Below are 25,376 nucleotides of genomic sequence, written 5' to 3' on the forward strand. Positions count from 1 at the left end.
GTATTAGGACAAGGAAGTGTTTTTATAACTAACATGTCAGTGTGATCACAAAATGTCCCTACGCAAGAATGTATTCAAAGACTAAACTCCTACCACTTCTATCGGCAATGTACCAGACTGTATCCTTGACTGGAGCTCAGAGTGAACAAGAATGTGTTGTTGAGAACTCCAGCACAGAAATAGGCTAAACAGTATGATACTGGAAAATAAAACAAGACCGTAGAACTGGCTATTTGAAAAATAACAGTACGAAGCTGAATAAAATGCATTCAGAGCAAAGTGCACAGGGGCTCAATGCTGCAAGCAAAGGAATAAAAATACACCCAGGGCAGGGTGCACAAAGGCCTAACGCCTGAAGCAAACGCGCAAAGGATACATATACCTAACCACACTACAATACAAGCATGCTCTGTGTACACTGCTGTAGTATGTTAATGGTTCCTGTTGTCACTCCCTTCTTACTTTTGGGTCCTTTAAGTACCAACCACTGCAGAGGAATAGGAAGAGGAGGTAAGTACCTGTGTACAGACCCCTTGTGGTCTTGGCTACACTGTAGGACAGGCACATCATACTCACCTATCATCTGGACAGGGCCACAATCACAGAGCTGTGTGCACAATTGGAGCCTGATTTGCTACCAGCTGTCCGTTGCACAACAGTAATACCCCCTCTTGTGCACACAATCTCATGCTCCATTTTCTGGCAACTGGCTCTTTTCAGGTGACAGTGGGCTTGGATTCGGGAATGTCACAGCCAATGTTCTCTATTGTGCTTGCAAGGGGTTTGGCATCCTTGCTCATACACATATGCAGCTACATTGCATTCCCCCAGGCAGAGGATTTACCCACTGTGAAGGCTGAACTCTATGCGATGAGACACATACCACATGTAATTGGGGCCACTGACGAGGCCCATATTGCCTTAGTTCTTAGAGTGGGGTGATGGTTGGGAATAGTCCAGTGTAGTGGGCCAGTCTGTTTGTAGCACACGTCCAGTGTCCAAGGGGCCATAGGAAGGGGAGCAATAGCAGTTCAAGGTGTACAAGGTGACACAGAGGAACACAACGGTGACATTCAGAGGGTCGCATTTCCTGGATGTGGTCTTGGCAACTGTCTCTGGTGTCTATCTGGGTCGCAGGGACTATTTGTGGGATGGTTTACCTTCTGCAGGGGGAGGGGTGATGGTGGCCTGTGGGTCCTGTGGTAGGGCTTTCTGTGCACTAGCTACAGCAGACGTGAAGGGCTGGTCAGTAAACTGGCTAGTGGAAGGGGCCCGCTGGTGTGCTGTGTAGTCCCTCATGATGTTGGTCAGATCACCCAGCACCCCTGCAATGGAGACCATGGTGGTGTTCAGGGCCTGTAATTCTTTCTTGATCTCCTGGTGGTGTTCCCCCTGCAGCCGCTGGTTGGATGTTTATCACCTGACCCATCTTGTCCTGGGATTTTTGGTAAGACCCCAGGACATTAGTGAGTGCCTCCTGGGCAGTTGGTTCCCTGGGCCTGTCCACCCCCTTGCGCACAGCTGTTCTCCGACCATCCCTGGTCCTCTGTGCCTGTTTCCCCTGAGCGGTGTGCCCACTCCCACTGACCCCAGGACCCTCATTGTCCTGCCTGTGAGGTGTGGAATGGGTTGCCTGTGGAGGTGGGCACACTAATGATTGATATCTCCTGGGGAAAGAGGTCTGGGGATTTTGGGTGGCTGCAGTGATGTTGGATTCTGAGGGGGGAGGCTCTGTAGTGGACTGGGTGTGGGCCGGGGTAGGCAACTGACCACCAGTCCCTGATGGGCCAGGGAGTTCATCCAGGCCCACAGCTCCAGAGTTGCTGTCATCACTGGGGGCATTTTCTGGTGGGGGACTGGTTTGCCGTGGCACTTCCTCGCCGGTGAGTTTGGCTGGGGCACCTCTGGGGATGTAAGTGGTGTATTATGCTACATGTCTGTGACATATTCTGCATCACTAGTTTCCACTATACTATTGCTGTTGCCTTGTCACCTTTGTTTGTGTATGGTGATGGATTGTGGGATTGTTAGTTCTCCATGCTGTACATGCATTGGTGGCGGGTGTACATTCAGGGCTGGAAGGGATGTCCATGCAGCGGGTATGGCATGGAGGGCTTGCCATTTAGGTTTGTTAATTGTGGTGATGCACTGTGGGATGGAGTGGGGTGATGGGTATCAGGGTGAGGGGTGGTGGTGGCATTGGGGTATGGGGGTGATAGGTAGTAAATGTTGACTCATCAGTGTCCAGTCCTCCGGCTACTCCAGTAAGTCCCTCAGGATTGCCAAGACTTGCTCCTCCCATGCTGTCAGCTGTGGGGGAGGAGGTGGGGGTCCACTGCTAGTCCTCTAGATGGCGAGCTGGTGCATTGCTCCCATGTGCATGAATGTAGTCCCATGGCGTTCACCCTGTCTACGATCCTCCACCATAGCTCCATCTTCCTGGCAATGGATATCTGATGGACCTGTGCTCCAAACAACTGTGGATCTACCCTGATTATTACCTCAACCATGACCTGCAACTCCTCATCGGTGAAAAAGGGGTGCAATTGAGGGGAAATGGGTATTGTGTTGGGCAGAGGGTGATGTGTGATTTGGTGGGGTTTGTGGTGCATGTGGGATGACTAGGTAGTTGTGATATGTGTGTGCAGTTCTCTTTTGTGTTAGTGTTGCAAAGTGTATCCGTCTTGTCACGTTAGCAAAGGATTGTGTGTGATGTGGGAGTGTGTTTTATTGTGCTATTGGTGGGTATGTGAGGTGTGGGTTTTTTGTTCTGGCCAATGTTGTCTTCTTTTGTATTTGGGTGGCCTTATCCGCCGCAGCAGTTTACCATTGTTGAATCTCTGCTGTGGTGATTCGTGGGTCATTATTTGGAGGGCATAGTATTGGTGGCATAATGGTAGGGGTGGTAGTTCTGACAGTTTATCACGTTCAGTGGGTATGGAGGATTTGTGGTTGTGGCAGTTTTCTGACGGTTTTGCGTGTGTGTCGGAATCTGGTGGCAGTATTCAGAATTTGCCGCCAATGCCACAATGAGGGCCAAAATCACTTAGTATTGGGCAAGAAAAGGTGTCTTTACTTTGCCAAAGGCTACTGCTTTCTAAAAATATCACCAAAGTGATCCCAAAATGCAAAGTAGGGACTTCAAGGAGGATGAAACAGGTGTCTAGTTCTCTCCTAGTTAATTTGTTTAGTTATGGAAGACTGGTGGGCACAGACAGAAATAATCCCATGAAACTCAACTATTTTTGTATGACATGAAGTGATCAATTCTAAATTAGAATAAACTCAAGTTAGTATTCTTTCTCCTTCTGTGCGATACACTTTAATTGATATGAGATTAGAAATCAGATAAAGTTCAGCCTGTAGTACAATGGTTAGAAACGCTAAAGATGTTAGTAAAGAGCTAGAGGGAACAACAATAAGGATTGGGGAAACTATTTAGAGTGCTGGTCTAAAAAATGTTTCCAAACTATGCGAGTTGAGAACTGATTTAAAAAATAATCATGTCCCAGTCTGAAAATAAATAAATAAAATTGATACCATCCATTGAGTCAAGTGCAAATCTGATTGTGCATGCAGTAAGTTGAAAGGGAAGGTTTTTACTCATTTTGCACTTGAAGGCAATTTCAAAATCATTAACAAAAATCCAACACTGTTAAATTAAGTATAATACAGATGGACTAGTTCTTTATGAAAACAGTCAACTGAAAGGAAAATGTGAGCTTACCTGTTTGAGAGTGGGTTAGGTTCTTCAAATAAGCGATATACGCCGAAGCATAAAATTCCAAATGAGACTAAGGCTTTAGAAAAAACATCTCCAAATGTCAGATTCTGGCAAAAAAGAATAATTAAAGCAGCCATTAACTAACTCATTTATTTATTATATATTTAGTAGTGATTGTTAAGGCATTGCATGCTTTTCACCTTCTCACTTCTGGATGACAATAAATGAAGGAAAAAAACACAAAAGAAGGAAAGGGGAGCTAACAGCTTCTTGGTAAGAATAAACGCAGAGTACATTTCCGATGTTATTGTATTTCTTAATGATTAATACATTGCACTGATTTCTGATGTAAATCTATAGAATTTAAGAATTATGTGAAAGAATATTTTTTTAGATCTTTCTGGAATTTAAAGTGGTCTGTATTTGGTACACCAATTGAACAGTTTTACATTTGGAATCATCATGCATCTTGGCTCTCTTATCTATCTGTGTGATAATGTAAATTTATAACATGGATAAATGAGAGATTGTACATTTATTTTCCTCATGATAAGGTTGTAAAAGTGAAAAATATACTTGTAGGTAAACCTGTTTCAATATATTACTAAGATACACATTATTTGAACAAATTTCGAGCTATTTTGCTCTGAGTTGTACTGAATTCTATCTATCTATCTATCTATCTATCTATCTATCTATCTATCTATCTATCTATCTATCTATCTATCTATCTATCTATCTACCCCCCTCTCTCTTTCTCTTCCCTGTGAGGGACAGGCATAAAGTACTATGTGCTACATGCAATCAATATTGTTGTACATCTTATCTGCTCGAAATTGGGACCAACAATTCTAAAAGTGCAAGGTTAAGTGCAAATACCTCCCAATGTAAACATCAACCCTATACGGGACAAAAGTAAAGTGCTACTTGCAACAAATATTGATATGAAAGATATATTATTCAAAATTGAAATCAACAGTTTCTATAAGTGTAATTGCAAATAACGACTCTTTCTTATGAAATACTGAATGCATGGCAGCTAACAATCATTTTTTCTGGCAGCTTTCACAATGGCGTTCTACGATTCAGATATAGGGGGTCATTCTGACCCCGGCCGGCGGCAGTAGCCGCCGGCCTGGCTGGGACCGCCAGAAGACCGTACCGCGGTCAAAAGACCGCGGCGGTCATTCTGGGTTTCCCACTGGGCTGGCGGGCGACCGCCAAAAGGCCGCCCGCCAGCCCAGTGGGAAACAACCTTCCACGATGAAGCCGGCTCCGAATGGAGCCGGCGGAGTGGAAGGTGTGCGACGGGTGCAGTAGCACCCGTCGCGAATTTCAGTGTCTGCTCAGCAGACACTGAAATTCAAAGTGGGGCCCTCTTACGGGGGCCCCTCGACACCCCATAACGCCATCCTGTTCCTGGCGGGCGAACCGCCAGGAACAGGATGGCGGTATGGGGTGTCGGAATCCCCATGGCGGCGCAGCAAGCTGCGCCGCCATGGAGGATTCAGCAGGGCAGCGGAAAACCGGCGGGAGACCGCCGGTTTTCCCTTTCTGACCGCGGCCAAACCGCCGCGGTCAGAATGCCCTGCGGAGATCCGCCAGCCTGTTGGCGGTGCTCTCGCCGACCCTGGCCCCGGCGGTCCTTGACCGCCGGGGTCAGAATGACCCCCATAATTCTCAAATTTGCATCCTAACTCACCAAGATGTCCTCTTTTGAAATAGTGAATATAAACATCTTGTGGTAAAGTACATGTGCCCATAAACAAAAAAAGGGGAAACAAGGTTCCTATATGTTTTTCAAAATTATATTCCACAAAATCCTTTTATAGGTGCACATAAGGTTCTGCATCTGTATACAGTCCTCAAGGGATTTTTGTTCCTATCAGGATAATCAGTCTTGACTCACTTCTTAGAATGAGTTCCAAATCACCTCCCCTGATTCCCTTAACTATGTATTGGCCAGTTTGGTGTATTCCTTTTAATACTTGACATGAAGCTATGTAGTGGTAGATCTCCTAAGGAAGCTACTTTGCTGTATGTCACTTGTGGCTGTTCTGATTAATAGGGGTTAAGTAAGTCATTAGATTTCCAGTTATCTCTCAGAAAATTCTTCATTTCCTTTTGGGATGTTTTATAATCTGTAATATCTCTTATTTTCCCATTTTTACTTTCTGAAATGCTTTCCTCTTGGGTACCAATAGATAAGCTGTATTCTTCTGACACACGCTTTCCAATGCATCATTTAAAACTGTTATTGGGTACCCTCTTTGTTTGAAATTATGAACATTTCTTGTGCCTGAGCTTCAAAATCTTCAGATTCAGAACAGTTAACGTTAGGCTCTTAAGAATTTACCATACGGCACACTCCATTTTAACACCGTTGGGTGCCTGCTATTAGAATGTAAAATGCTGTTACAGCTGGTGATCTTCCTATCAATTCCTGAACACATTTTGTTGTCTTTGATCTGTATTTCGATATCTAAGTAATGTAGTTGCTGTGCAATGATTTAATTAATGAATTGTAAGTTCTGATCATTAGTGTTGAAGGGTTTGATAAAATTCTCCAGGTCATATTTATGACCTTTCCATATTATGATAAGATCGTTGATATGGTAGACCCAAAGTTTCACTTGATCCAGTCGAAATTTTGTTCTGCCCAAACTGTTTTTGCCTCTCATCATCCCATTTTCAAGTTTGCATAAGTGGGGGGAAAAAGAAGTACCCATTGCTGTTACTTGGTGTGAAGGTAGTAATTGCCATTAAATAAAAAAATCAGTATGTGTTAGACAGAATTTAAGCATCCCCAACAACATTCTAGAATGTTCCATTAGACTTACTCACATGTTTTTTTGCCATTATTGAGCTCGATGGAAGTTAGATTTTACTACTTCAACTGTGGCTACCCAATAATTCGATTGCCAGGGGATTTCATTCATTTTATTTAGAAAGTCTGTGGAATCTCACAAATACAATGGTACTGTGATCAGATAAGGAAAATATCAATGAATCTAGATGTGTTTTCCAGGAGAGACCAATATTTTCAATATTTTTATGGTTTTGGGGACAAAGTAAATAGCAGGTGTGATGGAATGATCAACCTTCAAACAACTATATTTCTCTTCATCTCCTAGACCCACCTCTCTCTACTTAATTAGTCTAAAATTGAATTCTGTGGTATATAGGGCGTTAGGGTTCTTCTCTAGTTTTATCTAATGCTGTTGTACTTATAACTGTCTCATTACTTCCTAAATGTATTTTTGGTGATCCTATAGTACAATGTTTTTTCCTTTATCTGAGGCTTTGAAAATGTAATTACAATCTTCTTGTAGATCTTTAAGCGCTGACCATCCCTCTTTAGTCATATAATTTCTTTTAATTTGTATCTAATTTTTCTGCGACTTCTCTGCATGCTTATTCAGACTATCTATCATAATCTCATTTAGGTACAGATTATTGGCAGATGGAAATTGTGGGCAAAAGATGGATTTAAGTTCACATTTGCTAGCTGTTGTTTCACTAATTGAAATGACCATCATTCCACAGTACTCTGTATCTTTTAGTTTGTCAATTGCAGTTGTCATATCATCATGATATGAATCACTTTCAAGACTCCATAATGCTTTAACGTGTTCCAAATGTAATTGAAATAGTGGACATCTCTGCACCAAAAAGGCATTTCTAGGGATACAAGATGGCAGCCGGTAGATCTGGCTGATTTGGGCCAGCATTCCAGCCCGTCCCGCTTGCTTATGGCTGCCACGGCGGCTCCCGCTGCTCGGCCGCGCACACCCCGCGGGATGATTGCAGGCAGTTTCGGAGCGGTGGCTGTGTTTTCCGGGCAGTGTGCGGCGTGATTGTTGGAAAGGCGGTGCGCGGCAAGGTGTGTGGCAGGGGGCGCCGTGTACCGATTGTCTCGGCTTGCGGCTCCCTGAGCCGTGCTGGGGCGGTCGCTGCCCTGCTTCTTGCTGGCGGGTTGCTGTGCCCACTCCGGAGGCACGGCTCTGTGTGGCTGGCTCTTAACGGCACCTAAAACCATAAAGACTGGATACCACCGCGGTGAGGAAAGAGAAGAAACATCCCACACCCCCTTTGAAAGATCGAACAGGCGCTCAAGGAAAAGGAGCACAGCCAGGAGCGCCGGCGATGGAAAAATCATTGGGGAATGCTGCACAGGTCCCTGCAATGTTTAAACAAATAGGGAAGATAAAATGGACCCCCCCAAAAAGAACTATGCGATGATCGAGCTGGCCCCTTGGAGGACAACGGCGACCAGACACTTTCTACAGGAAAGGTGGCCAGAGGGACGGACAGTCTGGATGAGACAGGCACGACCCTAAAAAATGGTGGCAGGGAGGGGGGGCCCTCGTGCGATGTTGATACGACAAACTCCTGGTTGCTGAGGGACGGGATTACTGAACTGAGAGAGACCAGTAGTGGTGCAGGGACCTGCAGCTTAACTCAAAATGAGACACTACAAGAGATCGAGGATGGGCAAAAAACTCCCCCAATATTTGAATTTAAAGCATCGAGCTCCAGTTATAGGGGGAAGGAGGATAAGCTAATGGGGATTAAAGGTGATTGTGGACAAGCGGACACTGCAGAGAGGTTTTTTTCCCTATCTGACCAGTCAAAGGACTCGGATGAAGAGATCCCATTAACAGATATAGATTCAGAATGCAGCTCCCCGGCCAGTATTTGGGGGTCCAACAAACTGACTTGCAGAAGGGAATCAATTGAACGGCTTAGCACTGGGGGTAAGCCAGTGATAATGCCTAGGGGGGTGCAGCCAAATGATCAAGAAGGTGTAGGTGAACTTCAGTGGGACTATACGGCCACCAAGCAGGTATTTTCAAAGATTGACAGTTTTAATGATATCCCAACAGGATCTATAATGGAGCTCTCAAAACAGGCCAGAGCCCCCTCGCTGGTGCTTATTTACCATTCTATGGTACATAACCATAAACAAGCTCAGAAGGAGAGCAGGAAGGCCAAAATTGCAAACAGACAACTGCAGTCTTTTATTAAAAGAGTGGTAAAGTCCTGTCAGGATATAAGTACCTGTATTACTTCAATGGAGACTCGTACTGAGGCGCTGGAGACAGAGGTTAAGGCTACAGTCACACAAACGGCCACACAGGGACAGCAGATCTTGGATATCCAGTCAAAACTAGAGGATGCAGAGAATTGCCAGTGGCGGAACAATCTTCGGATTTTGGGCATAGCAGAGGGCCTGGAGGGGCAAGACACCAGGGCCTACATAGTGTCGCTGTTTAAGAAAGCTTTCCCAGATCTTCTTGAATGGAATTAGGAGACAGAGATTCAGAGAGCACATCGATTTCCACTGTTTAAAAATATATATATATATGATATTATTGGAGGACAGAACTATCCAAGGACCATTATTATATACTTTGGCAATTTCTTGCTGCGACAGATAGTGTTTGAAAAAACCCGACCCAATCTAAAGACAAATGTAGAGGGATTATCTTTTTTTTTCAAGACCAGACTTTGCACATGCCACGGTAGAGAGACGGTGGCGGTTAAGGCAGTTGATTGCACCTTTTCAGGAGGCAGGGGTGGAAGCGTATCTTCTAAGCCCTGCTCAGTTAAAAATCATCTACAAATCAACAATGCGTACTTTTGTATCTGAAATAAAAGCAGGGGAATATTTGCAGCAATTAAGAAGCAGCAACAGTGGTGGAAATTAAATTGATCTATGGGTCTGGGTGATTAGGAGAAGGGAGGGTTGAAAGTTTACTATGGAATTATGTTTCTTTTGTCTAAAGGGAGGCCCCCATGCTCAATTTTGCTGCTTTTTTGTGTTATGTGCTTTTTTTTCTTTTGTCCCTTTTTTTCTACTATGATTGTTGTTAGGCATAGGTGGGAACTGTGGTGGTGGAGAAGAACTTTGATTCTGTTAGTTTTATTAGCGGGCTGGGCTGGTGCGGTGGACGACTTCCATCTTACAGGCCTAGAGGAGGGGGTTGGGACTGATCAGGGAAGGGGGAGAGGGTGTAAAGGGACATACAGTGGGAAGGATGGTAACAATGTGAGGGGTTTCTTTAACGCAGAATCTGAAAAGATCATGTGCTGGCCCAAGCAGGGTATGAGAGAAGATGGGTTGGGTAAAATATGGGTCAGGAATATAAAATGCGTACAGCTACAGTGAATGTCTGTGGGCTCAACGATGGTAGAAAACGCCAGCAGATAAGGGAAGCCTTTAAGGCCTTTAAGGCCTTTAAGGCCAGTATTATTTGCATGCAGGAGACACCTAATGCAGGCACTCAGAAGCATTTGATGGAATTTCCTGGATGGAAACTAGTGGCACATACAAACCAGGACATTACTACCAGAGGGGGGGCCATACTTACACGAATTATGTTCCTAGTGGCTGTAAAACAGTTTACGGATAAATCGGGTCGGTGGTTCTGCTGGAATGTTTTGCTAGAGGGTCCAAGTTTACAATTTGCTCAATTTACGGATTAAATCTGGAAATTTTGGACTTAGTTAACACAGTACTTGTATCTTGGGCAACCCCGGTTCTAATATGTGGGGACTTTAATATACATTTGGATAATGAAACCCCCATTCAAGAGCAAACGACATACCAGGGTAAAAAAAACAAAGTTTTTTGGGCACTCCAGACATTAGTGTTAAATTATGGGCTGATTGATGTTTGGCAGAAGTGCAGGCAACTAGAACCAGGCCATACTTTTTTCTCTTTTCCACATAATAAATCAGTCAGGCTAGATTATTTTTTTGTTTCAGCAACTCTGCGAAAGGGATTAGGGATTGAGAGATATCCCAGGATTATACTGGATCATAATCCGTTGGTTTTGGTGGTGGATCTAGGGAATGAAGGGTCACAAGTTAAGTCTTGGTCTTTCGATAGAGCACTACTAGTAGACCCAGTGCATGTACAACAAATAAAAGTCTGGATCCCAGAGTTTTTCAAGATAAATCGGGGATTTGCCCCTTGCCATACAGTATGGGATAAACTGCCGTTAGAGGAGAAACGCTGAGGTACGCAGTGAGAAAAGAGAGACTGCGCACTGAACAATTAAAGCTAATACAGATAAAGCTGACTGCAACTGAGCAACGACTGGGGGAGGAGATGCGGAGGAAGGGAGAGACTTCAGATATTTCACACAAATTAACTGCCACAAAACCAGAGGACGTAAAGATCTATATGGAAATGGCAGCTGCTAAATTTCTGGCACATCAGCAGGAATGCTATGAATTTAGTGAGAAAGTTGGTAAGCAGCTGGCATGGCAGCATTAGAACACTTGAGAATGAAGAAGGGCAATTAGTTAGCAGTGGCCCTGAAATTCTAGAAGTATTTAGACAGTTTTATCAAAAATATATTCACAAGAAGGGCAACTCCGGGAGGAGGACATGCTCTTAAATATGGCGAATATTCCATTGGGACAGCTGCAGGAGGGAGATAAGAGTGAGCTGGAAGCCCCTCTGAAAGCCAAGGAAATTGGCATAGCAATCAGTGCTCTGGCAAGCGGTAAAGCAACCGGGGTAGATCAGATTTCACTTGAGTTCTATAAAACGTTTTTTTTTAGAATTACGGAAGGAACTACTCAGTTTACTTCTTGAAATACAGTCAGGGTCCCCTCAACTGACTTTATGGGAAGAGGCCAAGATAATAGTTTTTTTTTAAAAAGACAAGGAGCCGCATTTACCGGGCTCATATCACCTGATTTCTTTAATTAAAAGTGACGCCAAAATTTATGCCAAGATACTGGCTAGTCGATTAAGCTCAGTGATTTCTAATCTTGTATCTCTGTGGCAGCACAGGTTTATCCCTGGAAAAGGCACAGCCGATCATATTAGACGTGTCATCACGCTGTTGGATGCCAGGACTGTGGCTAAGCTTCCAATGGCAGTTATGCTGCTCGACGCGGAAAAAGCATTTGACCGGGTCCATTAGCCTTTCCTATGGACAATTCTGCGTAAAAACAATATTGGCCCTGGGTTTACTAAGGCCATTCAGCAGCTTTATCACAACCCTACTGCCACTATGCAAATAGCAGGGTTAAAATCAGCTCCCATCATTATTAAGAGAGGCACACAGCAGGGCTGTCCATGTTCACCTTTGCTGTTTGCCCTATATATTGACCCTTTGATAAGGAAACTGCTTAACAATAAGCAGATTAGCCCAGTGGAATTGATAGGGGGCAGCGCAAAAATACTGCCTATGCAGATGATATCGCAGTCGTTACAACTGACCCCACAAACGCTTTACCGGAAATAGAATATGAGGCTGCACGGTTTGGAATGGTGTCCGGTTACTTACTGAATAAAACTAAATGTCAAATATTAGTTAATGGCTGGACAGTTTTTGAGGATGACCGCAAAAAGACTCAGGTCCAATATCTAGGAGTCAAGCTGACGGCTAACCTTGATGAGATAGTAGAAATAAACCTGGCCCCGGTTTTAGCAAAGGCCAAGAAGGACCTGTACAGTATCAATAATTTGCATCTCTCGTTGATGGGACGCTGTAATGTGATTAAAATGACCTTTCTACCTAAAGTGCTATACTTTTTTAGATCTATACTATTAGAAATTGGGCAGGAATGGTTTAAACAAATGGAATGGCTGACTAGTCATTTTTATATGGTCTTACACAAAAGCACGCCAGGCTTGTCGCTTTTTAACGCTTCCAAGGGAGAGAGGGGGATGGGCGCTCCCTGATTTCAAATTATATTATCTGGCGGCTGTATTACAATACGCACAGACATTATTATATTTCATGGATAGAACAATGCAAGATACTCTTCCCTCAATCTATACACTAATTTTGGCTAAGGAGGCAGAGGAAGTCTTCCTACGAATTTTAGAACCTAGCTACTACAAGAAGGTTAAATTCAAAATGATCAGATCTGCGTTTAAGGTATGGGCGCAGGTCAAGCGCAAGATAGGGATGGGGCGGGTTTGCTACTACACACCGCTCTGGAACACACCTATGTTTCCAGAGATCTTCGATGATAGGTATTGTATAGGATGGGCTATTCACAGGATTCAGAAAGTGGGGGACATTTTTTTCGAGGGAGGTCATATAAAGACATTTCAGGATTTAAATGCAGAGTTTGTCTTAGACAGCAGAGACTTTTTTAAATTTTTACGGATTAGGAATTTTTATTAACTACCTTTAAACACAACCCATGTGGGGGTAGGATCAAGCTGATGGAGGCTGTGGGTAAACCCAGAGGCTGTACTATTATGAACTTGTACCCGCTTCTCCTAGATCTAGAACAGGATGATGTGGTACTGCTTGTTAAGAAATGGGAATTGCGGGTAGGCGCTAAAGAGTCTACAGTTTTTGAATCCATGGACATGGCTCAGAATGTCTTATTGTCGGCCGGGCCACAAGCCCAGCATTACATGGTTTTGTATAACTTATATTATACACCGGCCAAGATTGGTAGCTGGGGAAAAAGAGTGGGCAACACCTGTCCGCGATGTGGAAGTTTGGAGGCAGATCTTTGCCATATGTTTATTAATTGTGGGAAATTGTCAAGGCTTATTAATGAAATATCGGAATTTTTTAAGAAGTTTTGAAACAGAATATTAATTTAACACCTCAACTGGTGTTGCTGGGGTTGATGAGTCTGTCTGTAAGAACCAAACAAGATATTTTTTGTTCTTGCCAATGTCTGTATTACGTGGATGTGTTGCGTCTGATTGGCGGGAATCTGATCCTCCGTCTTGGAATCAATGGATTACGCAGCTCTTATCTGCATATCATCTGGAATACTGTTTATATAGTATAAAGGGTGTCGCAGCTAGGAAAAAAGGTTCCAAAATGTGGGCACCATTGTGCTCATGGCTTCAGGGCCCTGAGAGTGGACTGATAAAAAAATCAGGCTACTAATGAATTTTCCTTCTTTTTTCACATGAATATTTTTCTACTCTGTGTATAAAAAATGTTAATAATGGATATTTGAGATTTATGTATTGATCATGATGTCTTTTTTGTGATGAAATCTTATACCGCTGTGTGTCCAAAAAAATAAAATAAATAAATAATAATAAAACAAAAGAAACAGTGGACATCTCTTGGTGGCATTCAGTTATAAGTTTGCTGTTTCTTTGTACAGAATATTTCTTTAGCTTTTATTTCCTGAAAATGTATATAGGTCAATTCTTGCATTGGCTTTGTCATTCTTAATATCAGGACAAAATGTAACCTTTTATTTGAAAGCTTTATATGTCCTTTCTTAGATTTATTTTCAGTCGATTACAAGGTTATCATCTTTCATTGTTTCATGTATTACGTTTTCCCGTTTTCCCTTTTTCTTTTTGTTTCTTCTCTGGGATCTCCTGTTTTTTGAGAGCTTTGAATCATGTTGTTTGGCCAACCCTTTCTTTGTGGTCTTGTGCTCATTTGAAACAGTCTCAATTCCTGAGAAAAATCCAATCTCCGATTTAAAAAAGAAGAAGAAGAGAAAGTACCTTTATCTCCAGAAATAACCTCTTAGCTTTCTTCCTCAGAAGGAATCAGATTTTTCTCCATTGTTTTATCTATCATGTGTCTACTACACAGTGAGTCAAATCTTTTTGGAAATGTATCATTTGTCCAAGGGCCCATAATTTACTCTACTCTATATCTACTAAATTTCTTTGCCTTTCTTGTTTGTATATCTGATTCATGTTTTTCTAATCTCTTTTCCATAATGTTTAAAGCGTATGTCACTTCCCCCATATTTTTGCTCTTTTCCAGTTTTTCTTCAATTTCCTTTATCATTTCTAGACCTCTTGTCAATTTCCTTTCACCATGTTTGATGAGAGTTTTCATTAGTTTGTGGGAACACTCTTTCCAAATACTTTATTTTGTCATGAATGCCATAAAAGCACAATTAAATAAAATCACATTGTCAAAATAAAAACACATCAGATTATGTTAGACAATCTCAAACACATAAAGTATACACATCTTTAAACTGATATAAAATCATACATAATTTATAACAGTAATATTAATTAATTAGCCCAGGCCAAAGTATAAAGTATAAAATAGAAATAGTGAGTTTTATGCACTACATACAATGGTGCTACCTTAGGTCTCCGGTGAGATATTCAGTTTCTGTCTAATACTCCAAATTAAGAACACAAACTGAGAGAGTGCAAAAGCCATCAATTGGCTAGTGTCAGATTTCATAATTCATAGGGTCTCCTTGCGTTCTCTGACACCCAGATTGGAGCACAATATATATATATATATATATATATATATATATATATATATATATATATATATATATATATATATATATACATATATATATATAACAAATGGCTTGCTCAAGCATTTCTCTGGAATTGCAGCAAGATGGACACTCACAATTCTCCACCCTTGAGCTATAAACCCGTTTAGCAGTATAATAGTGGAAGAGCAATGTCCCATTACAAAACTGCAAGAACAGCTTCTTAGTTGGTGCAGATTCTAACTCATCCAGAAATTGCTCTCCAAAAGGAATCCTTCACTATGAGGAAGGTTTCAGTTAAAGAGCCAAGCTTTGTATGGGTGTATGTAAGTTCACCTTTGTATTGTTCATAGTTAGACTTAATAAGTGGTTTGAAAATTACACCAGCCCCCCCTGGATTGGCCCAAAGACTCTCACACCAATTCTTTGCAAGAGTTGCTTTCACATATCTCAACCAGGATATGTTGCATGAGCCGAGAGTGTGCTCTATATCCTCCAAACCCTGGCGGAAGGAGCACAACTGAAGTGTGGCTCATGTTCTTTTCCAATAGAGGATGGGTCTCAGTCCTATCTTACAAGAGATGGATCTAAGACCTAGATCCATTCTATGGGGAGTAGGGAGGTGCTGATAGGCAACCCTGTCAACTGATGCATAAATTGATTTTCTGCTGCTAAAAGTGTAGTTGCATCACTATGTCCCCATAATCTGCACAATATAAAGCTGAAACTAGGGCCTGGTGATTATAGATCTGGATTGCAAAGAGATAGGATGAAACTGTGACCCTTGAGACACTTTCACATTTCCCCTGGCTATTTGATCCAATTTAACCCTCTGCTGGGTCAAAAAGGTATGCCAGTCTAACTGGTCTGTAAGTATCCCCAAGAAATCAAAGTTGCATACATGCTCCAGAGGGGTCTCCATTAACGTAGGTTTGGGTCTGGTGGTATGGCAAGCATTCAGGACTGTGTACTTGGTTTTCCCTACATTGATCTCGAATCTCCCCTGCCTGCAAAAGCATTCAAAGTGATCCAGTAGTCTTTGCATGCTCATTAGTCTTTTGGAGAGAAGTAGGGTGTCATCAGCAAACATGAGGGTAGGAACCCTCATGTTTGCCAGGCAGGGGCCATCATTGTCACATTGATCCAGAAATGAGACTAAATCATCGATATATAATGTGAACAAGGTGAGTGCGAGTAAACAACCCTGCCTTTCACCTCTTTTGATCGGGATTGGATCAGTCAGATCGCCAACTTGGCAACATCTGACATGCACAACATAGATTTCGTGGAGTCTAATCATAACATCCAGCAGGTACTTGGGAACTCTCATTTCAAACAGTACCTGCCAGAGAGAGGATCTTGGTACCAGATCAAAGATTGAACACAAGTCCATAAAAACAACATAAAGATACCCACCAGCTAATGTAAAAAAAAATTCAAAACAATAACTGGAACCTGAACACCTGATCAGTAGTGCTTGTGCATTCACAGAAGCCTGCTTGCAAAGTATTCAATATTTCATTTGTAGTCAGCCATTCCTAGAGTCTGTCTATGATTAACCCACTAAACAATTTTTAGGGCTATCATTGAGGCTTATGGGTCTGTAGTTTGTTGGTAGATCTTGATAACCCTTTTTAAAGATGGGAATGATTTCAGCCCCTGCCCAGGTTGGTGGAATGGGAATCTCTTTCTTTATAGCATTAAATATCACTGCAAAGTAGGGACTCCAAATGTCTGCTTCATACAAAAACAAGTCCCCAGGGATCTTATCCAGCCCTGGAGCTTTACCAGGGATACTTTTCTTAATGGCCTATTACTCTGAGAGGAGATATATCCTGGGTCTCACTCTGATCACCTGGGTCAATAAGCCCATGCAGCACCAATGTAGAATTAGGGGGCTGGATTGCCCTGCCTTCACAGAGTTGCCAAGCAGTCAATAACCCTTCCTGATCACTACAGAGATCAGAGATCCCCTAGTTCTCCCAGCAGGGAATGAGGACTAAAAAAAAAACAATTGCTTGCTTGGATGCTATTCTTAATAGGGCAAAAGCCATCTTTGCTTTCGGTAGACAGTATGCTCCAGAAGGATTGGATGGTCTATCCTCCTAGTATCAGCTAATAGACTCTCCCATTTCCCTTGATCCCAATTTCTTTTTACCTCAATTATAGTTTTTCTGTAGGCCCTCCTGGAGACTTGGATCTGCAGTCTGTCTTGCTTCTTTATTGCATTAGCCAGGGCTATCATAGCGCCTTAAAATTGTTTATCATCTCGGAGTGGGGGCTATTCTTAATAGGGCAAAAGCCATCTTTGCTTTCGGTAGACAGTATGCTCCAGAAGGATTGGATGGTCTATCCTCCTAGCATCAGCTAATAGACTCTCCCATTTCCCTTGATCCCAATTTCTTTTTACCTCAATTATAGTTTTTCTGTAGGCCCTCCTGCAGTCTGTCTTGCTTCTTTATTGCATTAGCCAGGGCTATCATAGCGCCTTAAAATTGTTTATCGTCTCGGAGTGGGGGCTTATCTTTTTTGCTGTCTGCTTGGTCTCAATAAAAAAGAAATCACTTATGGAACAGTTGATTGTGTACTGTACATGCCCCTCCCAGAAACTCAAGTTGTTCCCATCTCATATCCATCAACATTAGACCCTCAATACTGTTGGCTCTGAGCCTGTAGAGATTTATGGTACTCCATTTGACTCTATGCTTATTGTTCGTCAATCTAAGCCTTCTGGCAAAAGGTTTAGTGCAATTTTTGGATATGGACTGGATTGATATCCCAAGGACTAAAACAAGGTCATTATGGTCACTTCTGTGTCGCAGTATTATATTCATGTTGATGAAGTAGGGCTATTGCCTCAGGTTCAGCAATATATAATCAATGAGATTTGTTTTGTGTACAAAAGTGTGAGTGCTTTTAATTGCACTGCCAGTGCTGTCCTTTTCTTAATTAGAAGGATTAGAAGCCCCTGTATTGACCATATACTATCCTCTGCTGATACGGCCACACAATCTGCATTCAATAGTTCAAATTGTCAGTTGAAATTACCCCCTACTATTTTCCTCACTGAGGCAGGCACTGCACCTAAATGAACATTGAGTAGATCTATAACCTGGGACTCAGTTGTACTCCCTGCAGGTCTACTATAGACATTATGCATATTATAAACTTCATTCCGACGAGTAGTCAACTAGTACACAGAATATCTGGGGAACCCAACTTGATCTCCTTAAATGCACAAGTGAAGGTGACTCCCCCAAATGGCATACCCATCCCAGTGGATGCAGCTTCGTGGCTAATGTTCACAAAGCCTGAATGAAGAAGAGGCTTTAATGACCAAGTCTCCTGGAAGAGAAAAAGATCAAATTGATCTATGAATTGACACCACTCTGGAATATATACTTTGATGCTAGACCAGCCACATTCCCACATGCCAGCTTGGTTGTTGAAGCTTGTATTGCTGAGGTAGGGTTACCATCATCCAAGGTGATTAACCCAGAACTCTCCACTACTACGGAGATGTGGTAATGGGTTTTACCATCCCTAGACACACTGGGAGATATATTCTTTCTATAAGGGCACTGCCTACCTCTGGTTCTATTTGACTACCTGGTTTATTTTGAATCTGCTGGGCCATCCCTGGCGGTAGTAAGGTATGACCATTAATGCCAGTAGATGCCAAGGGAACAGTGCCAGGGATACCCCGTGCCTAGACTGATGCCGGTTGGTAATGAATTGTTGTTGTGTGCTTCTAGACCAGGCATTTTTGGTGTGGTTTCCCTTAACTTTTTTGCCCTATGACCTCCTGTTTTTCTGACTTTTGCTGGCTTTTAGTATTCTGAGCACTTTACCACCGCTGGTCAGTGCTAAAGTGCAGATGTTCTATACTCTAAACATGGAAACATTAGTTTATCCACAATTGGCATATTTAATTTACTTGTAAGTCCAAGTGCATTATATGTCCCCAGGTATGTAAATTAAATGCCACTTGTGGGCCTGCAGTATTGGGTATGCCACCCGCTACAGTAGCCACTCAAACCTGTCTCAGGCCTGCCACTGCAGAGCCTGTGTGCACAGTTTTAAACTGCCAATTTAACCTGGCAAGTGCACCCTCTTGCCAGGCCCAACCCCTCCTTTTTTTATTGCATATAGGTCACCCCAAAGTTAGGCCGTGGTTAGCCCTAATGGCAGGGTGCAGCGTATTTAAAAATGTGGACATGTACTTTTAAGGTTGACATGTCCGTGTAGTGAAAAACTGCTAAATTGTTTTTCACTGTTGCAAGGCCTAGTTCTCTCATAGGTTAACTTTTGGTTTACCCAGAAGCATCCTTTAAGTATAACTTTCAATTGGGAAAAGATAGAAATGTGGAGTTTGGTGTCCCTGGCCTCACAATTTAAAATCATACCTTTTGGTGCAGCCAGATTTGAAATTGTAAATCTGAAAATGCCAGTTTTAGAAAGTTGGCATTTTCTTACTTTAACCATTCTGTGCCTCTGCCTATCTCTAAATACACGTCTGGGGTAGATGGCATCTGGGCTTTCTGCATTCCCCCTAGAAAATCGCACACAAAGGGAGCTTGAGTGTTAAATTTGCATCCTAGTGGCCCATCATCTGGCTGATATGGGTGGGAGGAGCTGACACACCTGAGTAGGGCTCTGCCTCTTCTTACACAAAGGGCTGCATACCCCCCTGTAGAGTGTCTGGCACCAGGGAAGGAAGGACAGTGACCCTGTTATCTTCAAAGTCCTCTTTGAAGTTTCTCTCACTTCAAAGGCGCACTTGGAAATAAGAACTGGACCCCAAAACTCACCAATGGAGAATTCTACTGGAGACAAAGACATTCTGCCAGGAAGAAAGACTGCTGCTCTGCCAGGAGGGACTGCCACTCTGCAACTGCATTGCTGTGTTGGCCTACTCCTTAGTGCATGCTGTGCTATGAGAGGGATTGCCAATTTGCTACTTGATTTGCTGTGTTGGCCTGCTGCCTTCTTGCCTCGAGTGAGAAGGACTAAGACTATCTCTTCATCATAGAACCAAGGTTCTCCATGGGCTTGATGGCTTCCACCATGTTCCCTGAAGTCTCAGGGCCATAAAAGACTTATTTTTGCAACAGTCAGGCTACCGTGCCTATCTTTTCCATGATATAAGCATGTGCACAGCTGCTTTGGTTTCGTCAGGTGCATCTGCCTTCATGATGCACTGACCCGGTCAACGTGACTGCCCTTACCGAGAGATCAACATGTGCACCGCTGCTTTCGGTTCATCATGCACATCTGCCTTCGTGGTGCTGTGAAATGGCAGCCGTGTCTGTCTTTGCCGTGTGGTCACTGTGTGCAGTAGTGCCTTTCCAATCGACACCAGCACCTTTGTGGCGCACTGCTGGTGTGTGCTGTATCGCCTGAATGACATCTAGCAACTCAACACTTCCTGCAAAGCCGACAGGAGGAGAACCAAATCCTGCATGGTCCTCAGCGAGGAGAGACTGCCACAAAAACTCTACTCTCCTACCCGAGAGGTGCTGTGAAATGCTTGCGCCCACAAGACTGAGGTAGCCACTTTACATAATCTAGCAAAGCTTCAGGCTGACTGAACTAGCAAGCTGTGGAAGCAATTCTGAATGATTGATTCCTTATTGAGCCCTAGCGCAACCGTAGACCTCAGGATAAAAGCACAATATCTGCCATAACAGTGAATTTTCAACCAGCATTACTTTGTAAAAGATACATGTGATTCTTCCCATTATGAATATGCCTATGTCATGACAAGTCATGCTAACTTTAAACCTGATACCGTTAGATCTATTTACTGTTTTTTGTCGTTTTTGTCTCATTTTACTAAGATAAATGTTCTATATTTTTCTAAACTGGTGTGGAGTCTTTTTGTGGTGTCTTTCACTGTGTTACTGTATTTACATGTTGCACAAATACTTAACATATTGCCTCCTAAGTTAAGCCTGACTGCCTCTGTGCCAACCTACCAGAGGGTGAGCACAGGTTAATTTAGAGTGAATATCTGACTTGTCCTGACTGGGACTGCAGTTCCTACTTGGACAGGGTGCATACCTCTGCCAAATAGAGAGACAATTTTTAACATGTACCAACCCTAGTGAATGAGTTATTCCGCAGCCTCCCCTTGTGGCACACAAAAATAAAGTCTATAACACCTGTCCCCACTATGCTGTCAGTATGAGATACAGACTGAGTGTCATTTACAAGTCAATCTACATCTGTCATAGTATCATATCGATTAGAGGTTTGAAGTGTAAAAATGTCCTTATTGTGCCTAAAGTTGGCATGAGCAGGAGCTGAGAGGTTACAAGCTATTGATGGCTGCCTGCTCAGAGCTCACTGTGATTGAGCACCAGGCTTGTAAAATAACCTAAAGGCAACAATTCAGTGTTCCTCCTAGGTATTGGGTTGCACAGGTATCTAAATAACAGGCTCTATGGCAGTAGACAAAACTTAAAATTCACTATGACACAGTCACCACATCGATTCACCTCACAAGGCCCAATCCAACCCACAATATGGCTTAACAGTATATTAACTGCCATAGATAGGGCAAAGTCCCTATGGTGTGCAAGCCAATCTAGTGTTTTATTTAACAGCTCTTCATACATCTCCCTCTGTTCTGTGTGAAGACGAGGGACTCTGGTAAGGATCAACACATACAGACATGATGCCAGCAGGAGATTCACCACTGGTGGACAATAACTTCAATATGAGTCTCCATTTCTTGACTTATCACTAGTGGGTTTCTGGAAGAGTTAGTCTCCACCTTGTACATTTTGGAACATTACATATACCTCTGTTTATTAGAAGAATTACATTGCCAAGTCACCTGGCCCTGTGTTTCCCTAGTAGCCAAACAGGTTGAAGATATTGGTGGAACAGGTACCTTCTTCAGGGCAATAGGAAAGAAAATACCACATTGCTACCCTGAAACCATCTTTCCTCAAGAAGAGTCTGCACGATCACTCTTACCATTGGTACACAAGGATCCTCACTGCAACAGCTATAGTCAGCCCCCACTGGAACAAATGTTCCAAAAGCAGAGCAGAAAAAAATAGCAGGCTAACAAGGGTGGACCAGCAACAGTACCTTAATCTGATGCAAAGTGGTAATAATGACAGTCCTATCATGAAAGGTCACTCAGCTGATAAACTGCTATAGGGCCAAGGGGGTGGGTGCTGACGGGCTCTGGTTTGGGCTTTGCCCACGCGTGGCGAGTGTGTGTCCCTCGCTGCAGGAGCAAAAAACACACTAAATATCACTTGATGGACCGCAGGTGCAAGCGATTTCAGGGTCCCACGCCTCAGCTCTAAGAAAACTGGGACTCGTAGTTCCTCTGCAGGCAGACACTGCTGGCACTGGTAATGGCTCCTGATCCCGCACTGCAGGAGCCAGAAACATGCTATATTGGACTTGATGGACAGCAGGTGGCAACAGTGTCAGGGCCCTCCTCCTCAGCCCAAAGAAAACTGGGCCTGTGGTCCCTCTGCAGGCAGACAGTGCTGGCAGTGGTAATGCCTCCTGATTCCACTCTGTATGAGCAACAAATGCACTATAGAGCTCTTGATGGACAGCAGGTGGCAGCGGTTTCAGGACCCTCACCTCCTCAGCCCAAGGAAAACTGAGACTCATAGTCTCTCTGAAGGCAGACAGTGCTGGTAATGGCCCCTGATCATTCAGTAGTATCTATTTGCCACTGTTTGAGAAGATCCTCATCCAGACTGTTAAGGAACGGTAACACCAAAATAATCCACCTTCATGGGACTCGTTTAAAGTCAATGTGTTTTTCAGAGTTGTTATTTTCAACCATTTATTTATTTTTGAAGTGTGTGCATATTCCAGTTCCTTGATTAATTGCAATAGCATTTTTTCTTTATGTCGCATACCCAAATGATATCCCCATTTTCTTTGCTATTAGGTCCCTTTTAGATCTTTTATCTGCTGTATTTATAATTGATTCATTTTACTGGACCAGCAGTCTTTAATCAATCACTACCCCAATTACAAGTGGATTGCTTGGTTTTCCAATTATGTCTTGATTATAGTAAACAAAACATTGTTTTGTTTCCCCACAGGAGAAAATGCTGTTTATAGCACGTATAATCAGAAATTCACATGTGTGATGTGCCGCACAGTATGAGAGCAGAGCGACAGTTAACCCCCCCCTTGATGCCTCCACCAAGGCATCTGTGGCGGCACTCAACCAGCACCGACCTTTCTCCCAGCTTCCCACGGCGCTTCCTTGTGCTTCATGATCATTTCTCTAAACAATCTGGATTTGTAGAGATGGAGACTTCCTCCTTTTCAATGCCACATTCTCAGCTAGAACCAGCAGTTTTCTCTTTCTCTTGGGTACACCTTGTGTGGTGCCGACACCGCCCTTAACATCAAAATAAGACCTCCCCTCCAAATTTTGAATATTCCACATCAAGGAAAAGGAGCCGGCCCAGCATCCGTAAGTGTGGCTACCGAGTTCAACAAACACACTGTGTATGGAGGTGCGTGAATTAAAATAAGTTGAAGGTGTTGCGTAAATTGCATGATGTCATCAGTGATATAATTAATTATGTCATTTAACATCAGTGATGTAATATCTGAGGTCATAAGTAGTGTCGGCGGGTGAAGGATAGTTAGCAGAGTAAGCTAGAACTTGCGTATTTCAGAGGTATTCTATTTTTTTAAACAGTAGTTTTTATCTTATTTCAACACTTAACAAGAACGTCACTTTACCTTTTTTAAATGTTGCATGCTAAACCATCTCTAAGGTAATTTTAGACTTAGAAAAGAACTACATTTTACTGATCATGATTTTATCTCAGGGTTTTTCCACAGTAGCTTCACAATTAATGTTTATTACTTGCATGTATCCTTTTTTTAGCACATGTCTGAATCTTTCCATGCTAGAAATATTTTTCAGGGTAATTGAAATGTATATGTACAAGGAAGACTTAAACTAGAAGGCTGTCTCCAAATCTCAACTAGTTTAATTTCCAGTTTGTAAGTAAGGTGCCTACTAATCACACCAAAAGTCACAAGAATTCTTTACAACCTCGAATAAGGCGAAAACTTCTTTGATTGTGTATAAAAGACTGAGTAGGACTAGCATTAACTAAATCCTCACTAATGTGGGGTCCTGATTTTCAGAACTAGAATGTAATTTACAATCCCAAAGGCCACATCCACAAATAATCCCATCTACTATTCTATAGAGATAAGTAACATGTAACTTAACAACTTTACTAAAAGGTTAAATATCATTCCATCCTCTCAACTACACTGGCATACTATTCATTTCCACATTAATTCAGTCTGTCTATATGTTGAGCTGAGCTCACTCACAAAGTAGGGCAGCCATAAACTCAGTGACATCTCTGCAGTTAACAGTTCAACTGAGAATTCAAAGCTGTGTTAGACTAACCAGAGCATTCCATACACTCCTTCTTATCTTTACACCTAATGCATTCAAAACGATCAATATACGCTTATCAAAGCCACTGGCTGTGCACTCTTTACAGTAGCGACTAAATTCAAAATAATGACCCTGAATATACCCCTAAAAGGTCACTGTCACTGTCTGATTTAATGCAAAATGATGACCCTGAATATACCCCTAAAAGGTCACTGTCACTGTCTGATTTAATGCAAAATGATGACCCTGAATATACCCTTAAAAGGTGACTGTGGCTGTCTGATTTCCCTTATGTGGTCCATTCAAAGCCACTCGAGAGTTGGGGCTTCCCGCTGTGATGCATGAGTCTATATCACGCTCCTTTGCCCATGCTTTCATTTCACGACAACTGACGTTATTAACCACGGATTCTGCTTGGTCATGATGATGAAATGTAATTGAATTGTTTGTTAGTACACTATACATTTCACAAATCTATGTACCTCAAATATAGGTAAGAGAGGCTAAAAATCAGCACCAGATAAAGCTTACCAAATGATATGAATGTCACACTGTGACGTCCGGACCATAATTAAGATGAGACATCTAAACCTCTCGCTAAGATTTATTCGGATTCTGGAGGCAGCGGCTAGGAGGCATGCAGTGGGTGCTCTATGTATTTTACTCTACTGGCTGGTCTTTTGATTAGCTGGAGCAGTTCTAGTATTTTCTCGAGCGTTCCAGTGTAAATATTATCATAAGAATCAAAGTAAAACAACAAGGTAACAAGATTTCTTTGATACAAATGGCAACATTTTTGCACAAAATTTCTTAGAATATTTGTACTACTGGGCATATTATAATGAAATTATCCCAAGCAAACAATCGAGTTTCAAACCTAAATGCCCTATAATAGAAAATACTGCTGTTGTTGTAAGGGTAATGGTGGAGGAAATCATCCGGGTAGAGCTACAGCTATTCGTATCACAGGTGCAGCAAATGTCCATTGCTAGGAAGATGGAGCTATGGTGG

The 25,376-nt window shown here is 42.5% G+C and overlaps 1 protein-coding gene across 1 annotated transcript in view; it reads right to left on the bottom strand.

Annotated features, from left to right (window-relative positions):
* Positions 1-25,376, bottom strand: part of LOC138266632 (calcium-activated potassium channel subunit alpha-1-like) — a 101,355-nt gene that overhangs the window by 20,426 nt on the left and 55,553 nt on the right. The window contains exon 3 of the mRNA XM_069215452.1: positions 3,728-3,831. Within this exon, the coding sequence (XP_069071553.1) occupies positions 3,728-3,831 (104 nt within the window). The remainder of the gene's footprint in view (positions 1-3,727; positions 3,832-25,376) is intronic.

This window comes from Pleurodeles waltl, chromosome 11 (assembly GCF_031143425.1).
Source record: "Pleurodeles waltl isolate 20211129_DDA chromosome 11, aPleWal1.hap1.20221129, whole genome shotgun sequence".
Taxonomy (NCBI): Eukaryota; Metazoa; Chordata; class Amphibia; order Caudata; family Salamandridae; genus Pleurodeles; species Pleurodeles waltl.